The sequence below is a fragment of the Aythya ferina genome, assembly GCF_964211825.1.
Source record: "Aythya ferina genome assembly, chromosome: 19".
NCBI lineage: Eukaryota > Metazoa > Chordata > Aves > Anseriformes > Anatidae > Aythya > Aythya ferina.
Window position 1 is genome coordinate 9,860,469 of NC_140309.1, and position 19,029 is coordinate 9,879,497.

The 19,029-nt window shown below is 48.6% G+C and overlaps 1 protein-coding gene across 2 annotated transcripts in view; it reads left to right on the top strand.

The window, feature by feature from the left end:
• Positions 1 to 7,587: 7,587 nt before the first annotated feature.
• Positions 7,588 to 19,029, top strand: part of YPEL2 (yippee like 2) — a 30,589-nt gene continuing 19,147 nt past the window's right edge. The window contains exons 1-2 of one of the 2 annotated variants that reach the window (XM_084493466.1): positions 7,588 to 7,642; positions 17,797 to 18,110. In XM_084493466.1, the coding sequence (XP_084349592.1) occupies positions 17,994 to 18,110 (117 nt within the window). In that variant the 5' untranslated portion in view covers positions 7,588 to 7,642; positions 17,797 to 17,993. Of the gene's footprint in view, positions 7,643 to 16,217; positions 17,296 to 17,796; positions 18,111 to 19,029 lie in introns of those variants that run through there. The other variant, XM_084493467.1, reaches the window with a different exon arrangement.

The following is a 19,029-nucleotide window of genomic DNA, read 5'->3' on the forward strand; positions in this document are numbered from 1 at the left end:
GCTTGTGTTGCTTTTAATTTTCAGATAACTTGTAGAGCAAAAATGAAAATGCAGAGGAGAAATAGCAGAATCTGTGGATGGCCAGTTAGTTTAGCCTGTGAAGTGTAGTCAGTAAAGACAGTCACTTGGTCAGTGAAGATTTTCTTAGCTATTCTTACTGATCAGAACACTGAGCATGAGTTGTGGCTGTATTTAGACGCCTTTTTGATGTGACAGTAATACTGTGACTTACTGGTCAAGCTCTAGGTACAGCATTTAAGCCAGCTTCTGGGTTTGATGCTGAGTTCCAGTGCAAAGCTGTAGGTTTGCCCCTGGTTCTGACCTGCCTGTCAGGCTGCCATGGCGTGGCAGTAGCCAGCCTCCCAGAAAGGAGAATTACACTTAATATAGATTACACTTACTTTGAAATAGTCTTTTCATGGAAGAAACCAATGTTTTAGAAGTCTTTTGCACTTTAATAGTTTTAACATCTGTTGGCTTGATAAATGGGAAGTTGTTTTCAGGGTGAGGGACCAAAGAAGACTTTGTTTGGTCAGGAGTTTTAGGAACAACGTAAGGTTCATTTCAAATGAATTCACCCAAATCAGATTCATGTATGTACTTAAAACAGGAGCAGGTGTCATTCTAGGATGTGTGTAAGTTTTAGTCCTTTCTCTCCACAAAAGTACACTCAATATTCCTGAAGTTTATGGGCATGGATGCAGGATTAACTTCAGCAGCAAAAGCCAGGAATCCCTAAGTATTATGGAATGGGGTTGGAAAGGAATGTATTTCTGGAAGCTGAACACTGTTCTGTCACTGTGAACAGATGCTATGTGTGTGTCAGACAGATTTGAGCCTGCAATGCCTGTGTGTTTTGGTGTTATGCTAGTGTTAAGGTTTTTCAGAAAGAATTTAACTATTTTAGCTTAATTAATCACAATGATGTATTCACAAAACTCGGTCGTTTAATCATCAGATACTGCTGGAACAAAACTATTGTTTAGTGATGATATCATCTACTTCTCATTCAATAATGAGAATGAGGATCTCATTCAATAATAAGCCAGAAACAAAAGTATATTAACTGCAAGATATACTCCTTACTATCAAATTTTTAAAGTAATTAACTTTTTGCCCTTGCTTGCTCAGATTTGGAAGGGCTCTTGTCTCACTTCAGGGAGACAAGATGCCATGCCATACCTGTAATCATGGAGCATCTTTGTTATTTCATTATGCCTGTTTGTGTTAGAATGTCAAGTCCATCTGGATGGATAATCACATTTGTGTGATGTCCGTTTAAGGGAAGGGAAATTCCTTCCTATATTTTTTCTACTCAGTTTTTTTGCTATCAAATTTCCAACACACACACCTTCGTAAAGATGCAAATGTAACTCTGGTTTCAGAGAACACTACTAAATACCACTTTGATGTTAAAAGTTCTTTTAGGCTAGGAAAAGCTGAATCTTAGAGTGCTACTCTTGATTTCTGGACTTGATGTCTCAAGGGACACATGATGACTTAGCTTCTCTCTCAAATTTTCCTCATCACTGCCTAAGTAAGCTATTTTGTTTTATATTTTATTGAATGACAAAACACTTATTAAAATATGGACTTAATTTTATTATTTCATTATAGTCTTCTGACAATTTCACTCTAGCAGTGGTGTTGGAAACTTCTGCCGTCAAAGATGCTCAGCACGTTCTTCAACCACTAGTCTTCCTATGTCTGATGTAGCTTTTGACTGTGCTGTTCACATATCACCTCTCTGATAAATCTACTACTTAATATCTGAAATTTGAGTAAGTCAAGCTACGTGGGAGGGAGGGGCTCGGTGCTGGAAAACTGACCAATTTATTCAGTCACCCATTTGAATTCCAGTACAAGAGCTAAAATTTAATCTTATGAGACAGGTAATGTAAGGATGAAGCCATGAGTCTGAGCACCCATGCACAGGGTGTGGGCCGTGATAACTGTTTGTAACAAAACAATATGGAATTGAGGGAATTGTAGAATGTTTATTCTATCAAATCATTATTTTGAATATTCCAGAACATGCTGTGTGATTTTTTTTTTTTTATTAAACCCTTTGTACAGAAAAGCACTTGTTGATCTTGCACAGCTGTCCAGGGGGATGTTCAGTTAATCCCTCTCTCCAAGGAGAGATGTTTTTTTCCTTTGGGTAATTTTAACTCTAAATATTGTTTAACACTTACTGTGTTCTCAATCCTGTTGCAAATACTTTATGTATGAAGGATGATGCATGTATTCCATGCACTTTTAATTTGCAGAAAATGCTGTGGACCTCTCTAGCTCAAAATCTATGAAGTGACTTTTTTCTTTTCTTGTAAAGAAAGATTGATGCTCTTGAAATGTGACATGTTCAAACATCTTTGCTCATAAAAGATCTAAACCTAAATACTACTTTCTTGTGACTTCTTTGCCTGAAAGGATAGTTTCTGAGGTTACTATTTATAGCATTGTAAACTTCAAAGTTTTGATGGTGGTCTTTTATGTGGATAGGGTTGCTCAAAAGATGGGGACATCTTAAATGCTCTGAACTTTCTCGAATTTTTTGGCAATTATGTTGATTTCCTCATAGTAATTATAGCATCTGCAGCTAAACGAAACCTGCAGGGGATTTAAACATGCCTTTGCCATGAGTAAACGAGCTCTTAGCTAAAACTTTTGAAGTCAATTCCTATTTGATTTATCTTTGGTTCATTTTAAGATAGAAAGTAGTCTGTGTATGCAATGCTAGAAAACATTGTAGAGAATTTGCTTGTTCAATACTGCAGTGTGTGCTGTTGCTTCCAAACAAAGGTGTGCCTGCAGAAGAGGCATGGCATGCTTCAAAGAGCACAGCCTGTCTGTGCATCTGCAAATTCAGATAGTCAAAATGTAAGATCAGAGAAGAGCAGGAAAGTGTACACGTTATGTACTAAACTCTTGAAACCGTACTATATGCGTTTCATTTTGAAGCAGACAAGTCTTGTGTAATATTGGTAGAGGAAGCTAAAAGGGTGCTCTCTAGTACCTTAGCTGTAACTGAATGCCAAGACCAGCATGGCAAGAGAGCTGACCCTGTGCGTGTGTTCTTGCCATCAGCATTTCTACATTTAAAGATTCTGCCTGCTTGTCTGGGACTGTAGCACCTTAACTTAAAAATAGGGTCTGTATTTCTGCATGGATGAAAACAGAAAGTTGAAATAAGCCAACAAATGCTTATTTTAAGAATGCTTTGAGATTTATTATATATGCTAGTGGTTCGGGTAGCCATGCTCAATAGCAGCTGTGTAAGTGTGAGAGCGTTGGCCTGTGCTTCGTAATTCAGTGTGAAAGTGGTTGTCAGCAGCAGAGCTGCTTTTTAGATATCATGGTCCTTAATTCCTGAGCACAGCATTGCATGCCTAAATAAATACCAGCTTTTATGGTTGGGAGACAGGTCCTCTTTTTTTTTTTTTTTTTAGACTTAGTGATCAGTGGCCCAGTTCTGGCTGTACTCTAAGATTGTATGCGTGCATTTTTAACACCATATCTGAAATGAACAGGGAAATGCAAAGGGTCAGTTTTCTGTGCATGTAAAATCCAGTACCAGAGCAACTGGGCTGAGGCTGAAGTGAGAGCCTTTATTGTAGAAGGGCTTGATCTACATTTTTTATTTGGTTAAACATCATTTTCTTTGGTCTCTGTTGAAATGTTAAATACCTGGAAAATCAGACTTAATTTTCCAAATGACCTTGCTGTGGCCCTTAAATTGTTCTGAAATCCCCTTTTGTAATGGCTTTGGGATGCTTTTGTTCTAGTAAACTGTGTCCCTCACAGTGAGTCATTTCCATGTTCACTTCTGTAGAAGACTTATGCAAAAAATTGTGATCAACAGATTATGGAGTATAAAAAGCCTTTGACAGGTGACAGATACCTGCTTCTGAATTGGCAGCAGCAAGCTAGCAGTGTTTTGAATAAGTTCATGCTACCAGATAACCATTTGTGGCAAGTCTCTGTGTGGTGTTGTATTGTCCTTTGTTAGGTGATGCTCTGCCATAAATACGGCACTCTGATACCAACGGGCTTTTTCTCACGATCAGCAGGTTAATGTTTCCGCCAGTTCTAGAGGTAAAACTCCAGCTTTCTTTCTGGATTGCCATTAAATTACATTTAATACTAGGTTTTAAGGTCAAGTGTAATTTTAAAGCCTTGAGGCTTTGTATTAGCTAAGAGAGGCGAAGTAGGGTTTTGTATGTAACAGTATTTAGTAACCTTTTGAAGATTTTGGTAGCTGATATTTCCACAATTGATCTAGGCAGTAGTTTATTTATAAGCAAACAGTCTAAACCAGAAGGAAACCAAAACAGGGAACTGGAAAACATTGAACGAGTTTTCACATCCGTCCTGCTACACATGTATGTCTTTCAGCATGGAAAACATCAGTCAGTGATGCCTCCAGACAGTGCAGCCTGTGAGAAGTCTGCAGTACTGGCACTTGGGCCTCCACCAGCATATCCACCAGAGCTCGACCCTGTTCATAACCCAAAAGGACAAAGCTTGAGGTGTGGCTGCTTTGGGGTATTTTTCGGGTTATACTTCACTCCATCGGCGAGCAAGACCATTGCGGTGGCAGCAGAAATCTGAGATCTGCGTTTGCCCCCTCAGTTCCCTGAGTGTGTGGGGAACGGTTGTGGGAAATGCGCTACCAAAAGCGTTTAGAAAGCAGGAAAAATAAATAATTTAAACCCCCACAAAAGCCGCAGGTCCCTGTCAGGCCGCTGGAGGCCGCCGCAGCCCAGCTCTGGGGCTGGCCGGGCTGCGCGGTGCCTTGCTGTGGTCTTGCTGCAAGGTGCAGGAGGATTTTGTGGGCAGCAGGATGAGCCGACAGCAGGCTGGGGGTACTGAGGGCGCTGCAGCTCCGCTGTCAGGTGTCTTGGCGATTTTGGAGGGCAAGAAGGGCTTGAAACACCTGCGGTTTGGTTGTGGGACTGAAAATAGTAATGCTGCAAGCAGGGGAGGAAAATACCGCTGTTGGTAAAGAAACCATCTCTCATCTAAAGTACCTGAAGACGTTTTGTGATATCACCGAAAAAGTTTGACATACCCCTATTTTATAAGTAAAGCAAAGGCAATATCAGGTGAAGTATCTTTATTACAAGGCTAATAACATCGGTAAATAAAACTGGTAAGCACCGAGCAACTGAGATTGTTAATGGATTTTAAGTGCTACTAATTCTATTGCAGCACTAAAAATGTGGAGATACCACGAGTAATTGGATACTTTATCCCCTCAATATTGCAGTGATAGTCAAATAGCAAAAGTCAGCCCCAGTTGGTGATGCTTTGGCTCAGCCCCAGGCAGCTTCTAGTTTAAATTACAATAAAAGCTGAAACTGATGTCAGACCCAGAGCAGGGAAACGCTAGCTGTCTTGTTCAAGTTTCAAAAACAGGATGTTTGCAAATAGGTAAATGAAAAATCCTGCTCAGCTGTTCAGTTGAAACCCGAGCTGTCAAATAGGTTAGATCCAAAATTCAGACTTTTAAAATGAATGAATTTTCCAAAAGCTTAGCCCAGTGGAAGTATTCATGATGCTTATCAGGCTGCACTTCCAGAGCTTGCGACTAAATTCTGTAATGCAGAATCAATTGTGAAAATGTGACTTGCAGCTTCAATGAGAAAATAATTAGCACCTAACTAGCATTGTATTTTTTCAAACAGAAGAAAATGCTGTTAATGAAGTAGTTACCCCTAAAAAGATACCAGATTTTCTAAGGATTTTCATAAAGATTAGCACGTAGTTTTAAAAAGCAATTTTGGCTTTCATATATAGTCTTCTTCTCGTGATTTCAAAGCTGTGTGATTCCCTGGATTTCCATGGCGATACTCAACTTATATCAATGTAATTCCAATTAACCACCAAGCAAGCTTGGTTTTATCTGTACAAAATGTTCTGTTGTAATCAGCTCAATATTCTTGTAAATAACATTTTTATTAACAAACAAAACTTCTGTGCAACTCACCTCCAGGTTTGAAAACAAAACAAAAAAGCTTACATAGCAGCCTCTCTTTCATGTTGTGCGAACTTATTTTGCTGATAGTTTTTATTTTCGGTATCCTTTTGAGGAGTCTTGGTGATGTAAAGTTCAAGCAAATTTTTCACCACTTCCTGCACAGAAGTTTGTCTAGATCTTGTAAATATGGCTTCATCTAGTTCTGCGGGTCTGAAAATCTGGTGTGTTGGCTCTGGTTGCTGGCCTGAAGAGGAAGGAGGTTATCTAAGAAAAGAAGAAGCTTAAAGTAAGCCCACAAAGTAGGCTTTTGTTGCTCTGGTAGCAGACTAAGGATAACATGACAATTTCCTTCTTGAGTCTATTTCATTGCTAGCAACTACCATGGTGCTCAAGCCTTCATTAATAGGATATTTAAATTGTACTTGGCAGTACCACCAGCTTACAGGAACAAATGCCATTTTGTGGTTTAAAATCTGGTTTATACAGTCTCTTAGCTAGCTGGTGTGCGTTTCAGTAATGTGATCTGAGAGGCGTGTTTTGCTTGTGTGGAAGAAAACTACGCTTATAATGCAAGGTAGAAAGTTATCTTTCTATATATGGGATATTTTATTTTATTACAAATAATAGAAATACTGTGTTGTATCACCCATTGCTTAATGCTCTTAGTGTGCATTGGTGTCCATATATTTACTATGTAGAACAGACCATTCCCCTTGTAGTTACCCATATTTTATATGTAGTTACCTATACAATAGAATTGCTTAAAATATTCGTATAAATATTTTAAAAGGCAGTAGAATAGTAGAGCAAGAATAATCCCAGAGAGCAAATGTGTTTCAGTGAGTGTTATATGTAACTTCTGTCCCTGCCTGTGCCAAAAGGACGGATATAAAGCACAGCTTTAATAATGGTTTATACTATGACAAATTGTTGCTAACACTTAGGAAAAGCAGAGGTATGGCACACTATTTATGAACCAGAACTCCAGGGGGGAAAAAAAAAAAAAAAAAAAAAAGGCAGCGAGATGCCATCAGTTTATTTCGGGCTGTGTGCTGCTGGACTCTCAGTTAACGTGCTCTGAGGTAATCACACCTCAAAAAACATTCTGTTTGGGCTGCGTGCAGGTGCGTACGGGCCACATCTGCTTCTACACTCGGCCACACGGGGCCTGGAGGTGCCAAAATGCTGGGGAAGGCCGGGGGGGCGCTCATGGCGGCGCCCTCTCCCCTCAGGGCCGCCCTCCCTCACGGGCCCGGGGGTAGCGGCGCCTTTAAGAGGCAGCGGCCTCTGTTTGTTGTCCCCCCCGCCGCGCTCCACGCCGGCAGCGCCAGCGCCGCTCCCATTGGCTGCCGCCGCCCCAGCTGCTGCCTGCGCGAGGCGGGCGGGGCGGGGGGGGGGGAGCGAGTGGTGAGCTCAGGGAGGGAGGAGGAGGCGGGCTTTTCTCTCCGCCTCCGCCCGCTGATTGGCGGCGGCAAAATGGGCTGCGGCCGGCGGCGCCCAACCGCCGGCTTGTTGCTATGTGCCAGCGGGCGGCGATTGGTCGGTGGCGGTGCCAATCGGCGGGGGGGAGCGCTTATAAAGCGGCGGTGGGAGGGCGCTGCGGGGCTGCCTGGGGCGCGTCGGCGGCCGCGCTCCGACTGCGCTGGGGCCGCGCTGCGGCGAGTGAGTGCGGCGGGGGGGGGACGGGTCGGGGACGCGCGGAGGGGCCACAGCCGCTTCCCCCCCCTCACAGACACGTCCCGGGGGCTGCTCCCTCAGGGGGGGGCCGAACCGGGCCGGGCGGGCGAGCGGCGGCCTTTGTGTGAGGCGGTTTGGGGGGGGCAACATGTCCGGGCAGGGGGCGGCGAGGAGGAGGAGGATGAGGATGAGGAGGAGGGGAGGAAGGCCGGCCTGTGGTGGCCCGGCAGCCGCTGAGCTCGGCGCTGTGGGACCGGCCCCCCCCCCCCCCCCCCCCAACCTAGGCCGGGCCTTGGGGCCCCCCCCCGAGCCGCCCTCAGGTGCGGGGACCCCGGTGGGGGGGGGGGGGGGGGGGCCGGGTCTCGTCCTCCCCTTCAGGGACCTGGTGTGGGGCAGAAAAAACAGAGGGAGCCCGGTGAGGGTGAAGCAGCCCGCTGTGGGGCTGGGGGTGAGGTTTTAAAACTGATTTGTGCTGCCAAGGGAATGGGGATGGGTCCAAAAGCGCAGTTGGAACCACGCAGGGGAGCAGCCGGACCCCCCCCATACCCCCTCCCCACACCCATTGGGGTGAATCGGGGTGAATCCGCTCTGGGCTGCGGCCTCCAGGCACACACAGGGGCCAGGGGCAGGCTGCCGAGCTGAGGCTGGGACCCGGCACCTGCCCGCCTGGCGCTGCCATCCTCAGGGCCTGCTCCGTGCTCCAGGTGAGGATTTTCTGCTGATTCCTTTGCTGGTATCCAAGGTTTGCAGTGGGCAGCACGAGGAGGCCTCTGCCGAGCCAGGCGGTCAGAAACAGGCAGGTACGGGGAGCTGCGGGAGAGGATCCTGCCTGGAGAGGTGGTTGTGACTTCATGCTTCCACAGCGCTCCCGTTTACGTTGTTTAAGACCTCGTCGTGCCGAGCTCCACGCCTCTGCTTGCTTTTAAATGTTTGCTGTGTAATGGTCACGGTTGAACGGAGAACTAAGACGTTGGCCTTTTCTCACCGGATCCCTGTTTCTTGCCTCCTGCTGAAAAGAACAATGAGCTTTTGGTGCTTGGAAGGTAAAATTGGGAATGCTGTAGGAGGGACAAAGATATTTCTTTAATCTAGTGCTTCTTCATTTTATTATTTTTTTTTTTATTTAAAATTTTAAACCTTTCCTTGCAGGTGTCTCTTTTCATGGTGCCAGGGCCTGGGAGTAGGTGGCACAGCTGTGTCAGTCATGGGGCTGCCTTGTGTCCTCTGGATTCACAGGCTTTGAATAAGTGATTTCCTTTCTTTGCTGTTTGGTGTGGGTAGTTGAGTCAGAGTTGCACTGAGGAAGGCAGCATCGCTACCTGTAAATCCACATTCCCTCAAAGGCTCCTTGACTCATGGCTGAATACCTGTTGCTGAGAGAGAATATAATTAAGGAGCTGGTCACTCTGGTGTCGATCCTGGCTGGCAGTTTAGAAGGTGGGAGCTCCTTGATCTAGTGTGCTACTACCATAGGAGCATTGCAGGGATTGCAGAGGAGAAAAAAACATTTACTTCTTGGTCTTGCATCACGGTCTTGCCTTTGACCACGTGCTTAGAAACCTCTTGAAGGTCAATAAAGCCTTTCCCTGGGTTTGGATGGTGAACTGGGAAGTCTTTGTTTGAACTTCAGAGGTCAGCTCTGAAGTGCTAGAGCAGGGGGATTGGGGAGAGATCACCAAGTGGCATTTGGAGAAATGGGGAGTTCTGTTCCCTTAGCTGCTTGGAAGCTAATCGGTGAGGCTCGAGGCAGAATTGCGAAGCTGAGTGCATTTATCGCTTTGAGACCATTGCAAAATACACGGCTTCCTTTCTCTGTGAGTTGGTCCTTCAGTTTGTTCCCTCTTTTCTGGGCTTGTTAACGCCGAGGCCTTGTCCCCCAGATCTAATCACGGTAACGAAAGGCTAAGGATAGATTTCCTTTTCCTTCCAGAAACCAAGACAAATCTATAGACGAGATCGACTTCTATGACTCATGCCAGGATTTTTCATTTCCTTAGAGCACATCTTCCTCTGGTAAATCAGCACGTCTGCTGCCGCTGCGATGCCAATTGAGCAGCCAGACCTCTTTTTCCCCAAACAAAGACTTTTTGTAGGTCTGCCTCTTTGGCGGGGGGGGTGAAATGCAGTTTTTTGGGTGGGCTGCAGGGCCTGAATCTTGCTCCTGGTCGCCCCCATCACTCCTAGCTCTAGTTCTCACTGGAGGAAGCTCAGCATCCTTTCTCTCCCATGCCTTCCTTGCCCCTTTGTTCCGTGCTTGTCTGGGCATGGCCCGCATGGTGGCCTTGCAGTTCAGGAGCCAAATGCTCCTGCCTTCTGTTTTTTCCCCCCTCTGCTCGCCCACCGCATCCTCCAGAGCTGCCCGAGAGCGCTGCCGCTCGCTGGGGCGGGATGTGTGGTGCCCGGAAGCGTCGCCAGACTGGCCAAGCCACTTAAGGCTGCAGGAAATAACGTAATTAATAAGACTTAGCTCCCCCACATCTCGTACCCGACAATCTCCAGTCACTTGACAGTGCTAATTAAAGCTAATCACGCTCCTCTGTTTTCAGTAAATAGCTATTATCCTCACTTCACTCTTGCTTTAACAAATGATAGTGCCGGGCAGCGTGAGTCAGTGGAAGTTGTGGGAATGCAACCCCTAAGAGCCGCCTTCCGGTGCCTCCACGCAGGCTTACAGCAGCCAGAGATCGCTTCTGCACCTGTTCCAGCCTTGTTCCGGCGTGTTACGAGGTGGGATGTTGTGCCGAGGCCCAAAAATACACAGCTTTTCGCCTCTTACCGCAGCTGTGACTTGTACAGAACTGAGAACTGAACTCCCCGGGTCAAGTGAAGGCTATTAAAAGTTGAAAAAGCTGAGGATGCTTTGAATTTGCCCTTCAGAGAAGGTTTTGATCCTCGGAGGGGGAAGGCAGAGCTGCACTCTGGCTTCTCCTGTTTCACGTTGGCAGCCACTTTGTTAGGAGGAGAAAAATGTAGCGTGGTATGACCTAGGGATTGCACAGCTCAGCCACGGGGCTCTGGAAGATTTAAATTTCACTGATGAAGTATTACTAAAGGATGGCTCAAGCAATGTATTATTAAAAACAGATTGTCCAGCCTCGCCAAAAAAAAAAAAAGTTAATAATTAACTATAAAAAAAAATTAATGAGAATCCCAGGAACTCCCAGCTCAAGCATTTGTCAGTAGGCACGGAGCTGCGAGAGGCGAGTCAGCTCGCATGCCTTGGCAGTAACGTGCAGGCTAGTGAGGATATCCAGGAGGAACTAATGACAAAAACTGGTAGGCTAACAGCTGACTTGACCATCTCAGACTCGATTCGGTTATAAAGTATCTGTCATGTGAGCACTAGGGCTGTAAATCTTCACCTGACTTTTCTCCCGTGGCGCTAGGGCTGCTATGCCTTCAATGGAAATGCGAGCTAGAAGCACGACGGCTGAACTGCCACGGAAAGTATGCACCTCGTTAATAAAGTAGCTGTTGGGCAAAAGTGGTTCTGGAGGAGGTTGGTCAGAACTCAGCGCGTTATCCTTGGTGTTGGTCAGAAGAAGAGCTGCGGATATCAGAGCAGAAAATGGTCCTCGGGTCCTTTGGTCAGTCGGGTGGGAAGAGCTCTTCCTTCACGTCTTCAGTTGAGTCTGGTCCTAGGGCAGGGCTGGGAGGGGTGTTGCATTTTGCAGGATGCTGGATGTGCATCGTTCTGGTGGCGTTTCATATCTTTGATCCGTGGCTGCGAGTGCTGTCATCACACTGAGCACGTAGTGCATTGGCAGGAAGGTGGCTACGGGCCGAAGGGCTGCATCTTGCTGTGTGTGAGCCCTTCTCTTATCTCCCTCTGGTGCATGGCCAGTGCAGATGAAGGGCTGGTAGCCCTGCGTGTGGGATGCTGGCATCAACCCTCTTAAAACATAAACGAGGAAACGGAGCCATTGGTGTTTTAAATTAGCTCAGCTTGCAGTTTGTTTATTTGTGGCACAAGTGGGGTTTGCTGGTAGGACCACAAGGGCCTGCTGGCTTGTTTCTAACCTGCTCGGGCCAACCGTGCTGCTTGTCTGCAGGATTCCTCCTGCCCTTCGGTGCATCCCCCTGGCACCTGCTGGGGCTGGAGCCAGCCGTGCCGGAGCGTGGCTGCGAAGCAGAGGTGGGCAGCTTGCAGCCAGAAAGCCTCCGGCACCGCCTGCTCTCACAGCGCAGCCTCTCCTGCATCGCCAGGATGCTGCTGCCAGGCAACTCGCGGGCGAGTGGGACGAGGATTTGGAGCAGAGGTGGCAGTCGTCCTTCTGGCACAGGCTGAGCTCCCCGTGCCGGCGCAGGCAGGCCCAGAAACGGTGACAGATTCTGAAGGCTGAAAGGTGATGTCTGCGCTAGCAGCCCTGCGTCTTTGGAGATGAAATTGTAAAAGGAGGCATTTTCTGGAAGCTTTCCAGAATGGTTTCCCTCCCTTGCCTCCCGTTGCGGTGTCGGTAGCGTGTTGGACGGGGTTGTTTTGAGCAGCGGGCTTTGTTCCGTGCTGCAGGGAGAGATGAGTTAGCATTTCTGACGCTCGATAGGTCTGAATGGCTGAGTTCAGCCCCAGGTCTGTAATAAATTCAGAAAGTTCTTGTGGTCTTCAGGTCCCTGCAGCCCACAGCAAGGAAAGAAGCATCTCTGCAGGGTCTTCAGTGACGTACCCAGCCTGTTCCTGTGATTGCCAGTCGGTTGTGAGCTGTGGCTCAGTACGGGGAAGCTTCTGCTCTGACTGCAGGCAGCCTCTGCGCTTGCTTCTGGTGCCACAGTTGCACCTGGGAGCCTGAAAATGCACTGGTGTGGATGTTGCCTAATTAAAAAAAAAAATCTGTTTAATTTTATTTAATCTCCAAATTGTCAGAAGGTAACTGAACTATGTAAAGAACAATTAAAATATATTTTTTCATAGATTACTTCGTTAATCCATAATTTATTAAAACCAGCATTGATGTCTCCAGTGATGAAGCTGGACTGACTTGGGGAGGGGATTAACCTGAAGCGAGCCTTGAAGCTTTGCTGTTTGTTCCTCCGATCGACACAACGGCAGGGACAGTTTTGGTATCAGCAGCTACCCAGCAGAACAGAAACCGATGTTCCTCCTGACAAGCTGCCTGTGGGATGTGCAGGCACGGCAGGTGCAGCGTGGCTGGCGCCGTGCCTGGCCCTGATTCACTATGGCCAGATAGGCTTTAATTGCTGTTTTCTGCCTCTTTTTGATGCCCTCTAGTGGTTACCTGGCTGTTGTCTGCGTTATGTTCTGGTGTCTTTTTGCAGCCACCCATCCAGATCCTGTTTCCCAGAACCACAAAGTGCCTCCTGCAGCTGGCGGCTGCTGTCTCCAGGGCACGGATGGGAGAGCTGAGGTCTGCAGAAACGGAGTGCCTTGCTAGGAGATGCCCAAAGGAATAAGGGGAATGAAGGATATTTCCAGCTGAAGGTGGTTTAAGTGAGAATCTCGCTCCATGCTGTATCTTTAGTGCAGTTCTGCACATGAATCTGTTGAAAGTAAAAGTAAATGCAGTCATCATTTCTCTGTTTTCCTTTCTCCATGGGCTTGCAAGGCTTGGAGAATGAGCTGAAGGAGCACAGGCAAGGAGTCCTTCCTTAGGGAAGGGCACTCATGGTTCTTGTAGCAATAATGACTTCTGATCATGCTGATACCCCTCACCAAGAGCGTTTCAGATACTGAAGAAGTAGAGGTACGTGGCTTACACCCATCTGCTTCTTCTTTCTTGGCTTTCCCAACGCTCGTCCTTTCAGTCAGGGCTTTTCACAAACACCTTACCCTGCCACCTTCAGATTCGACTTCATCTTTCCAAAGCTGTTGCAGCCCTGTGCCGAGGTGAGACCCTCCCGAAGCGCCGGCATCCTCCCTGCAGCCCCACACCACGTGCGTGCGGAGGCTCCTGGCTGTGCCAGGTGTCCCCGAGGGGTCAGCATCTGGCCTTGGGACACCGGCTCTGATTCCCCAGGGAGGATCAGCAGAGCTGGGTGTTAAACCCAGGCTCCCCTTTTAGCTTGTTGTGTTAGAGACGAGCCTTCCTCTTTCAAACTGCAGTGTGTTAAGCAGCGTGAAGGTGGCTTCCATGTCAAGAAAACCCCGATCGGTGTGCCTGCCTCAAACGTTTTGTTTAAACCGTGCTGAGACCCTGGAGCAACGCTGGCTGCTGAAGTTTGTGACCTTGTGGAAACAAAGAACTCTCCCAGCTTGATTCCCATTGTGGTATAATTAACATAACTACATCTCTGGGTCTTCCCATGGTAATGTGAAGGCACACCGAAGGAGGAAGGTTGGGCTTCCAGATGGTTTTTTTTTTACAGAACTACTCCAGGCAGCTCTCCCTAGCATTTAACAAACTAAAGGCTCTTATCTTAAAAAGTAAATAATCCATAAAGCTAACCCACAAACCTGCTGTTTGCCCTTCCAGAATGAACAGGAACATTTACCTCTGAGCCGCGTTGCGAATGGGTTGGTTGCAGAATTGGGCTTCACGTGTAAGAGTTCTTGTTCTGTGCTCCTGTGGTGCGTGGGCTTGTACAAACAGCAGCCTCATGGAGCTGGCATTCAGCACAGGCTTTGCCTTTCTCCTCTGGTGTTTCATGAATTACTAAAGAACTTAATGTGGAAAGTGGCTGTTGGACAGTTGAAGGGTGAAAACTGAATGAAAAAGCTGTTTGCACAGTAAAATGTTGTGTTTTTTTCTTCCTTGAGGTGTAGCAGGCTTGGCAGGGCAGCAGTGTGTGCAGGCAGTGCGTTCAGCTGATTTTCTCACCGATTGCTGCAGCAGAGGAAGTTGATAAGCTTTTTCCTAGAATCCATTCCTTTTGTCTAAGCCAGCTGTCTGATTTCTTGCAAATTAATTTATCTGTGCAAATTTCCATTGCATTGACTCAATCACCACCATTCTAGAGATAAACTTCTGAATTCTGAAAGAAAAACTCTGGATTCTGTTGCAGTGGCAGATACTCGTCTCTCTTAGGCTGTTAGGCACACAATCATTAAGTAATGGAAACATTTTTGTTATTTATTGTTTTAAAAAAAGGTTAATGGAGTGACTTCACAGCTGCCCACTGTCAGCGAGGCTGAGGAACATGAGCTCACCGGGCTCTGCAGAGCCAGAGGCACGGCCTAAAATCAGCCTCGTGCCTTGGCTCAGCAGCAGAATGAACGTCTGTGAGCTGTTCCGTGTGTTGTAACCCAGGTGTGTTTGCCACTAGGACAGGGAAAAAAATCCAGGTTGGTTTTTTTTTTTTTTTGCGTTGCTGAGAGCCACAGATGTTATTTGATGTATTTTGAGATGGTAATTGAGATGGATGTGGGTCCCTCCAGCCGAGTGGCTGTGTTCAGGATGGAAAAATGCCCTTCCTACTGTTTTTCCCTCCTCTCCACCACTGCGATGAGGGCAGAGCTCTTGGTGTAGATGTGTACGTGAGCAATCTGGCTGTTGTTGGCTAGATGCTGAACATCGGCAGTCTTTTTATAAAGTATGGCTTCCGTACTGGAGTCTATCTGAAGGTATTTTATTTTTTAAGGCAGGTTCTTGCCTACCATCTTAGCTAGGTTTCCCAGCAAGGTCTTAGCTCCCAGATCTTCGTGCTCTCCTCTGCCTTGAGTGAAGAGATGAGTTTGCCCTCTCAGCACGGTACCGAGAACAGCAATTGCACTTCATCATAATCTGTGCTCAGATACTATCTGACTTGAATTTTTGTGTCCTGTTGCAAAAGGTCAGGTGCTTTTACTGATGGTGACTGTGTTGTGAGGCCAAGTAAATGGATGCTCATCAAATGCTTCTGCAGAAAGCTGTGTGCAGCTGGTGTGTGCACGTCTCCGTGTCTCTGAGAGAGCCCAGTCGCAGTATTTCCTCCCTCCCTCCCTGTTCCAGGACACCGATGCCTGGGAAGCCTGGCCAGAGGGGTCAGCAAACACCAAATGGGCATTGCTCCCGTGGTACCTGCCTGGGCATCGTTTGTGTCTCTGGCTTTGGGGCTGCCCGTGGGCTGCTTCCTCAGGCTGCCCTCTTGCCTGAAGAGGAGCAGTTTAGTTCCGAGCGAGCCCTTCTGTGTCAGGATGGACCTTGCGGAGCTCTCCCTGTAAGTTTAATCGGAGGAGGTTAATCAGATTAACGAGTGTTGGCAAAGAGCTTTAAGGATGGGAAGTGCCGTGGAAGTGCTGACGGCTACGATCAGACAGATAAGCGTTATCAGCGCTTTGCAGGATGAGTAAGAATCCTTTTCCCATTTGACTGAGAGGTTTCTGTAGAGGAGAAGAAAAATATTTCAGGGGGAAAAAACCCAACCAAAGCACCCAGCTTTCCTGCTGGCTTAGCAGCCTCTGCCTCCTGGCGAGCGCTGGGCTTGGGACCGCGCTGATGGGGCCAGGGTGAGCCCACGACAGCTCTCCAGCCTGCAGGAGCTCTGCTGGAAAGCTGCAGGCGCTGCTGGCTCTCGAGGGATGTCCAGCTGGCAGGAGGCTTGGCAGGTAACGTGAAGTCCCTCAATCTTGTTACTCGGCAGTGATGAACGGACTCGGGAGAGGCGTTGGAAAGGGGGCTCTGTGCAAGGTGCCCTGGTGCCAAGGGGACGAGTTGGTGGGGTTTTTATCTGCACGTGTCTGACAGTGCTCCCGCATGGGGCTTTCCTGCAGGCAGTAATGGGCTCGCAGCCTGATTTGTGTTGCTCTTGCAGTCTGTCTGGGGCTGCTCTGTCTCGGTGAGGTACTTTTGGCTGCTGCTGGGCCGAAAAGCAGCTCCGCGTGCCGCAGCTCTGCAGGACTGCCTCCTAGCACAGCTCTCCTAGCTCCTGCCTTCAGCTCCCTGATAGATTTCCTGATTTCCACCCTGCTGTTTGACGCCTGTCCCTTTAGCAAGCCCGAGCCACATTTGCTTAGACGAGTCCAAGTCTGTCCGTGCTCTGCTGTGTCCCTGGAGCTCGGCGCATTGCTGGCACCTCGTCTGGGACAGCCCAGCTCAGTGTGCGAGCTGCAAGGAGCTGGGCTCATGGCTTGGTGACCTGGGCTGGCGTTAGCCTTACCTGGAAGATGGTCGGATACACTTCAGGCAAGTTATTCGTACCAGCTAGAGACCAACTGTCAGCTCCTGCACCTTTCTGTTACCTCACCTGAGAAATTCCCGCTGCAGGTCAGGTGCAGGTTGGTTTTCTTTTTTATTTTAGGATAGGGGTGGTTGCAGCATTTGATACACAAAATGCAGACTTGGGAACTGAACAGAATCACATCTTTTATGCGAAGGAAATCCTCCTGGGAGGAGCAGCCAGAGCCCGTGATTAATTTCTAGAGCGTGTGTGCACGCTGGGTGTCAAGTGCTTCCCTCGTTCCACTGCTGACCCCATTCCTGGAGGGAACACCGATACCTGCTGAGGAGAGAGGGGTGATCTGAAACCTGATTTCTGACAGAAAAGAGCCAAGCTTGAGCTACCTAGCAGGCTGTCAGGTAATGCTGGATAGCAAAGAGTTTTTCCAACCTGAAGAGAATTTTGAGCCGTCTGCTGCCGTCAGGGTGGACCTGGAGGCTGCTCCTGGCTGTGAGTGCCCTCAGACGGTCTGAGAGGGAAAACAAAATACTGGAGTGCGGTTTGTAGAGCGGCTGCTGCCCTCGGAGCTTGCTGCAGGTTCAAAAAAGGTGAGCGTGGTGAAGTAATCCTCCGTTTCCCAGGTGGAAACTGGGGCGGCGTGGAGAGAAAAGGGCTCCTGGCTTCCCTCCGGGCTCCGGTCCCGGCTGCCTCCAGCTGACAGAGCCCAGCTCCTCCGAGGGCTGCTGGAGCTGGACGTGTGCTGCTCCCCAGAGGGGTCCGGGAGGCCAGGCGTGATGAAAACGATCTTCTGTAGCATCTTTGTGCCTCTGCAGCTCTTCTAAATCCATTAAGTGTTGGGAGAACGAACGGAGGTGTAGGGGGTTGAGCGGCAGAAGATGGTGGAGAGGAGCGGGGCGATGAGGGCAGCCAGCCCGTCAGCAGCTGAGCTGTGGATACAGCCCTGTCCTCCTGGGTCTGATCTGCAGGCTGTGTCCGTGTCCGTGTCCCCTGGCTGCTCCTGTCCCTTTGGCTTCCTCTGGGCACTCGGTCCCCCCACCGGCCAGGAGGCAGCCGCAGCTCACCGCGTCTCTGCTCTGTTCCCAACGCAGGTCCTGTGCCAGCTCCTCCGTCCCCTCCGGCTGAATCTCTTCCTCTGAAGCTGTCCCCAGCGTGTGGAGCCTGCCCCACACCCGCCACCTGCCAAACCACGGCCTTTACCTGTGTCTTTCGGTGTTTCCCGTGCGACCCCTCCTGCGGCAGCGCCTCCTGGGCCACCCCGGAGTTCACGCAGCGCTCGGTGGCTCCAATGGTGAAGATGACAAGGTCCAAGACTTTCCAGGCGTATCTGCCTTCGTGCCACAGGACCTACAGCTGCATTCACTGCAGGGCTCATCTGGCTAACCACGATGAACTCATTTCCAAGGTACGTGCCTGACCTCACCCCGCGCGCCGGTGGCAGTCGCTGTGCCAGCACCCGGCCTTCGCTGCTGCGGTTTTTGCTTGGAAAATGGGCTCTTAGCCTAGAGGATCTAAGGGTGAGCTGCTGCTTTTGTTAAAAGTCAATTCCAGAACAGCCCCAGAGGACAGGTTTCCTCACGGGTGGTCTGTCTCTTGCCGTGATGCCAGCTGTAAATGCGCACGGACGGATGGCCGGGACTGAGAGTTACCTGCCAGGGCTCTTTGGGTGCTTGCTGCTCAGCACAGCCAGAGGATGCTGTCCTGTCTACGATCCCGTGATCACGAGGGGAAGGGTCTTGAGGCTAAACTGAATGAAAAGCTTTCAGAGCCAATACACAGGGGTCTTTGCAGAGGGAGCAAGCCAGTTAAGCTCTTTCTGAAGCACAGAAACTGCTGCTCTGCTTCCTCACAGCAGCTCTCTGAGCCTGCTGTGCCTGGCTGTGGTCAGGCATCAAGTTTCTAGGTTTGGGCTGCCTTGGCAATCAAGCCTCCATAAAGTTTATTCAGCTCGTAAAACCCGTGCTCAGAAAACCCAGGCACACCATAAGATTTATTAGCTGAGATGAGAGGAAATTGCACTGTGAGCTCTGGGCGTGTGTGCACCTTGAATGAGTTCAGCTTCTGGAGCAGCCTCAAGAGAGGGAGGCCAGGATGGCATGGGACAGAGCTGCCCTGCCTGTTAGGGTGCAGCGCTTCCCCCTTCCTGTTGCACAGAAGAGACAAACGTGTCTCACCTTGCGCCAAGGGCATCGGTTGTGCAGCTGTGAAGGTCCTTCTGGATTCTTCCTGCTGGTGCTCTGACCTGCCTGCTGCTGCTGGAGGCTCTCCTGCCTTCTTCTCCTGGTTGTTGCCTGGCTGGGCTGATCCACACCTCTGTGATGCTG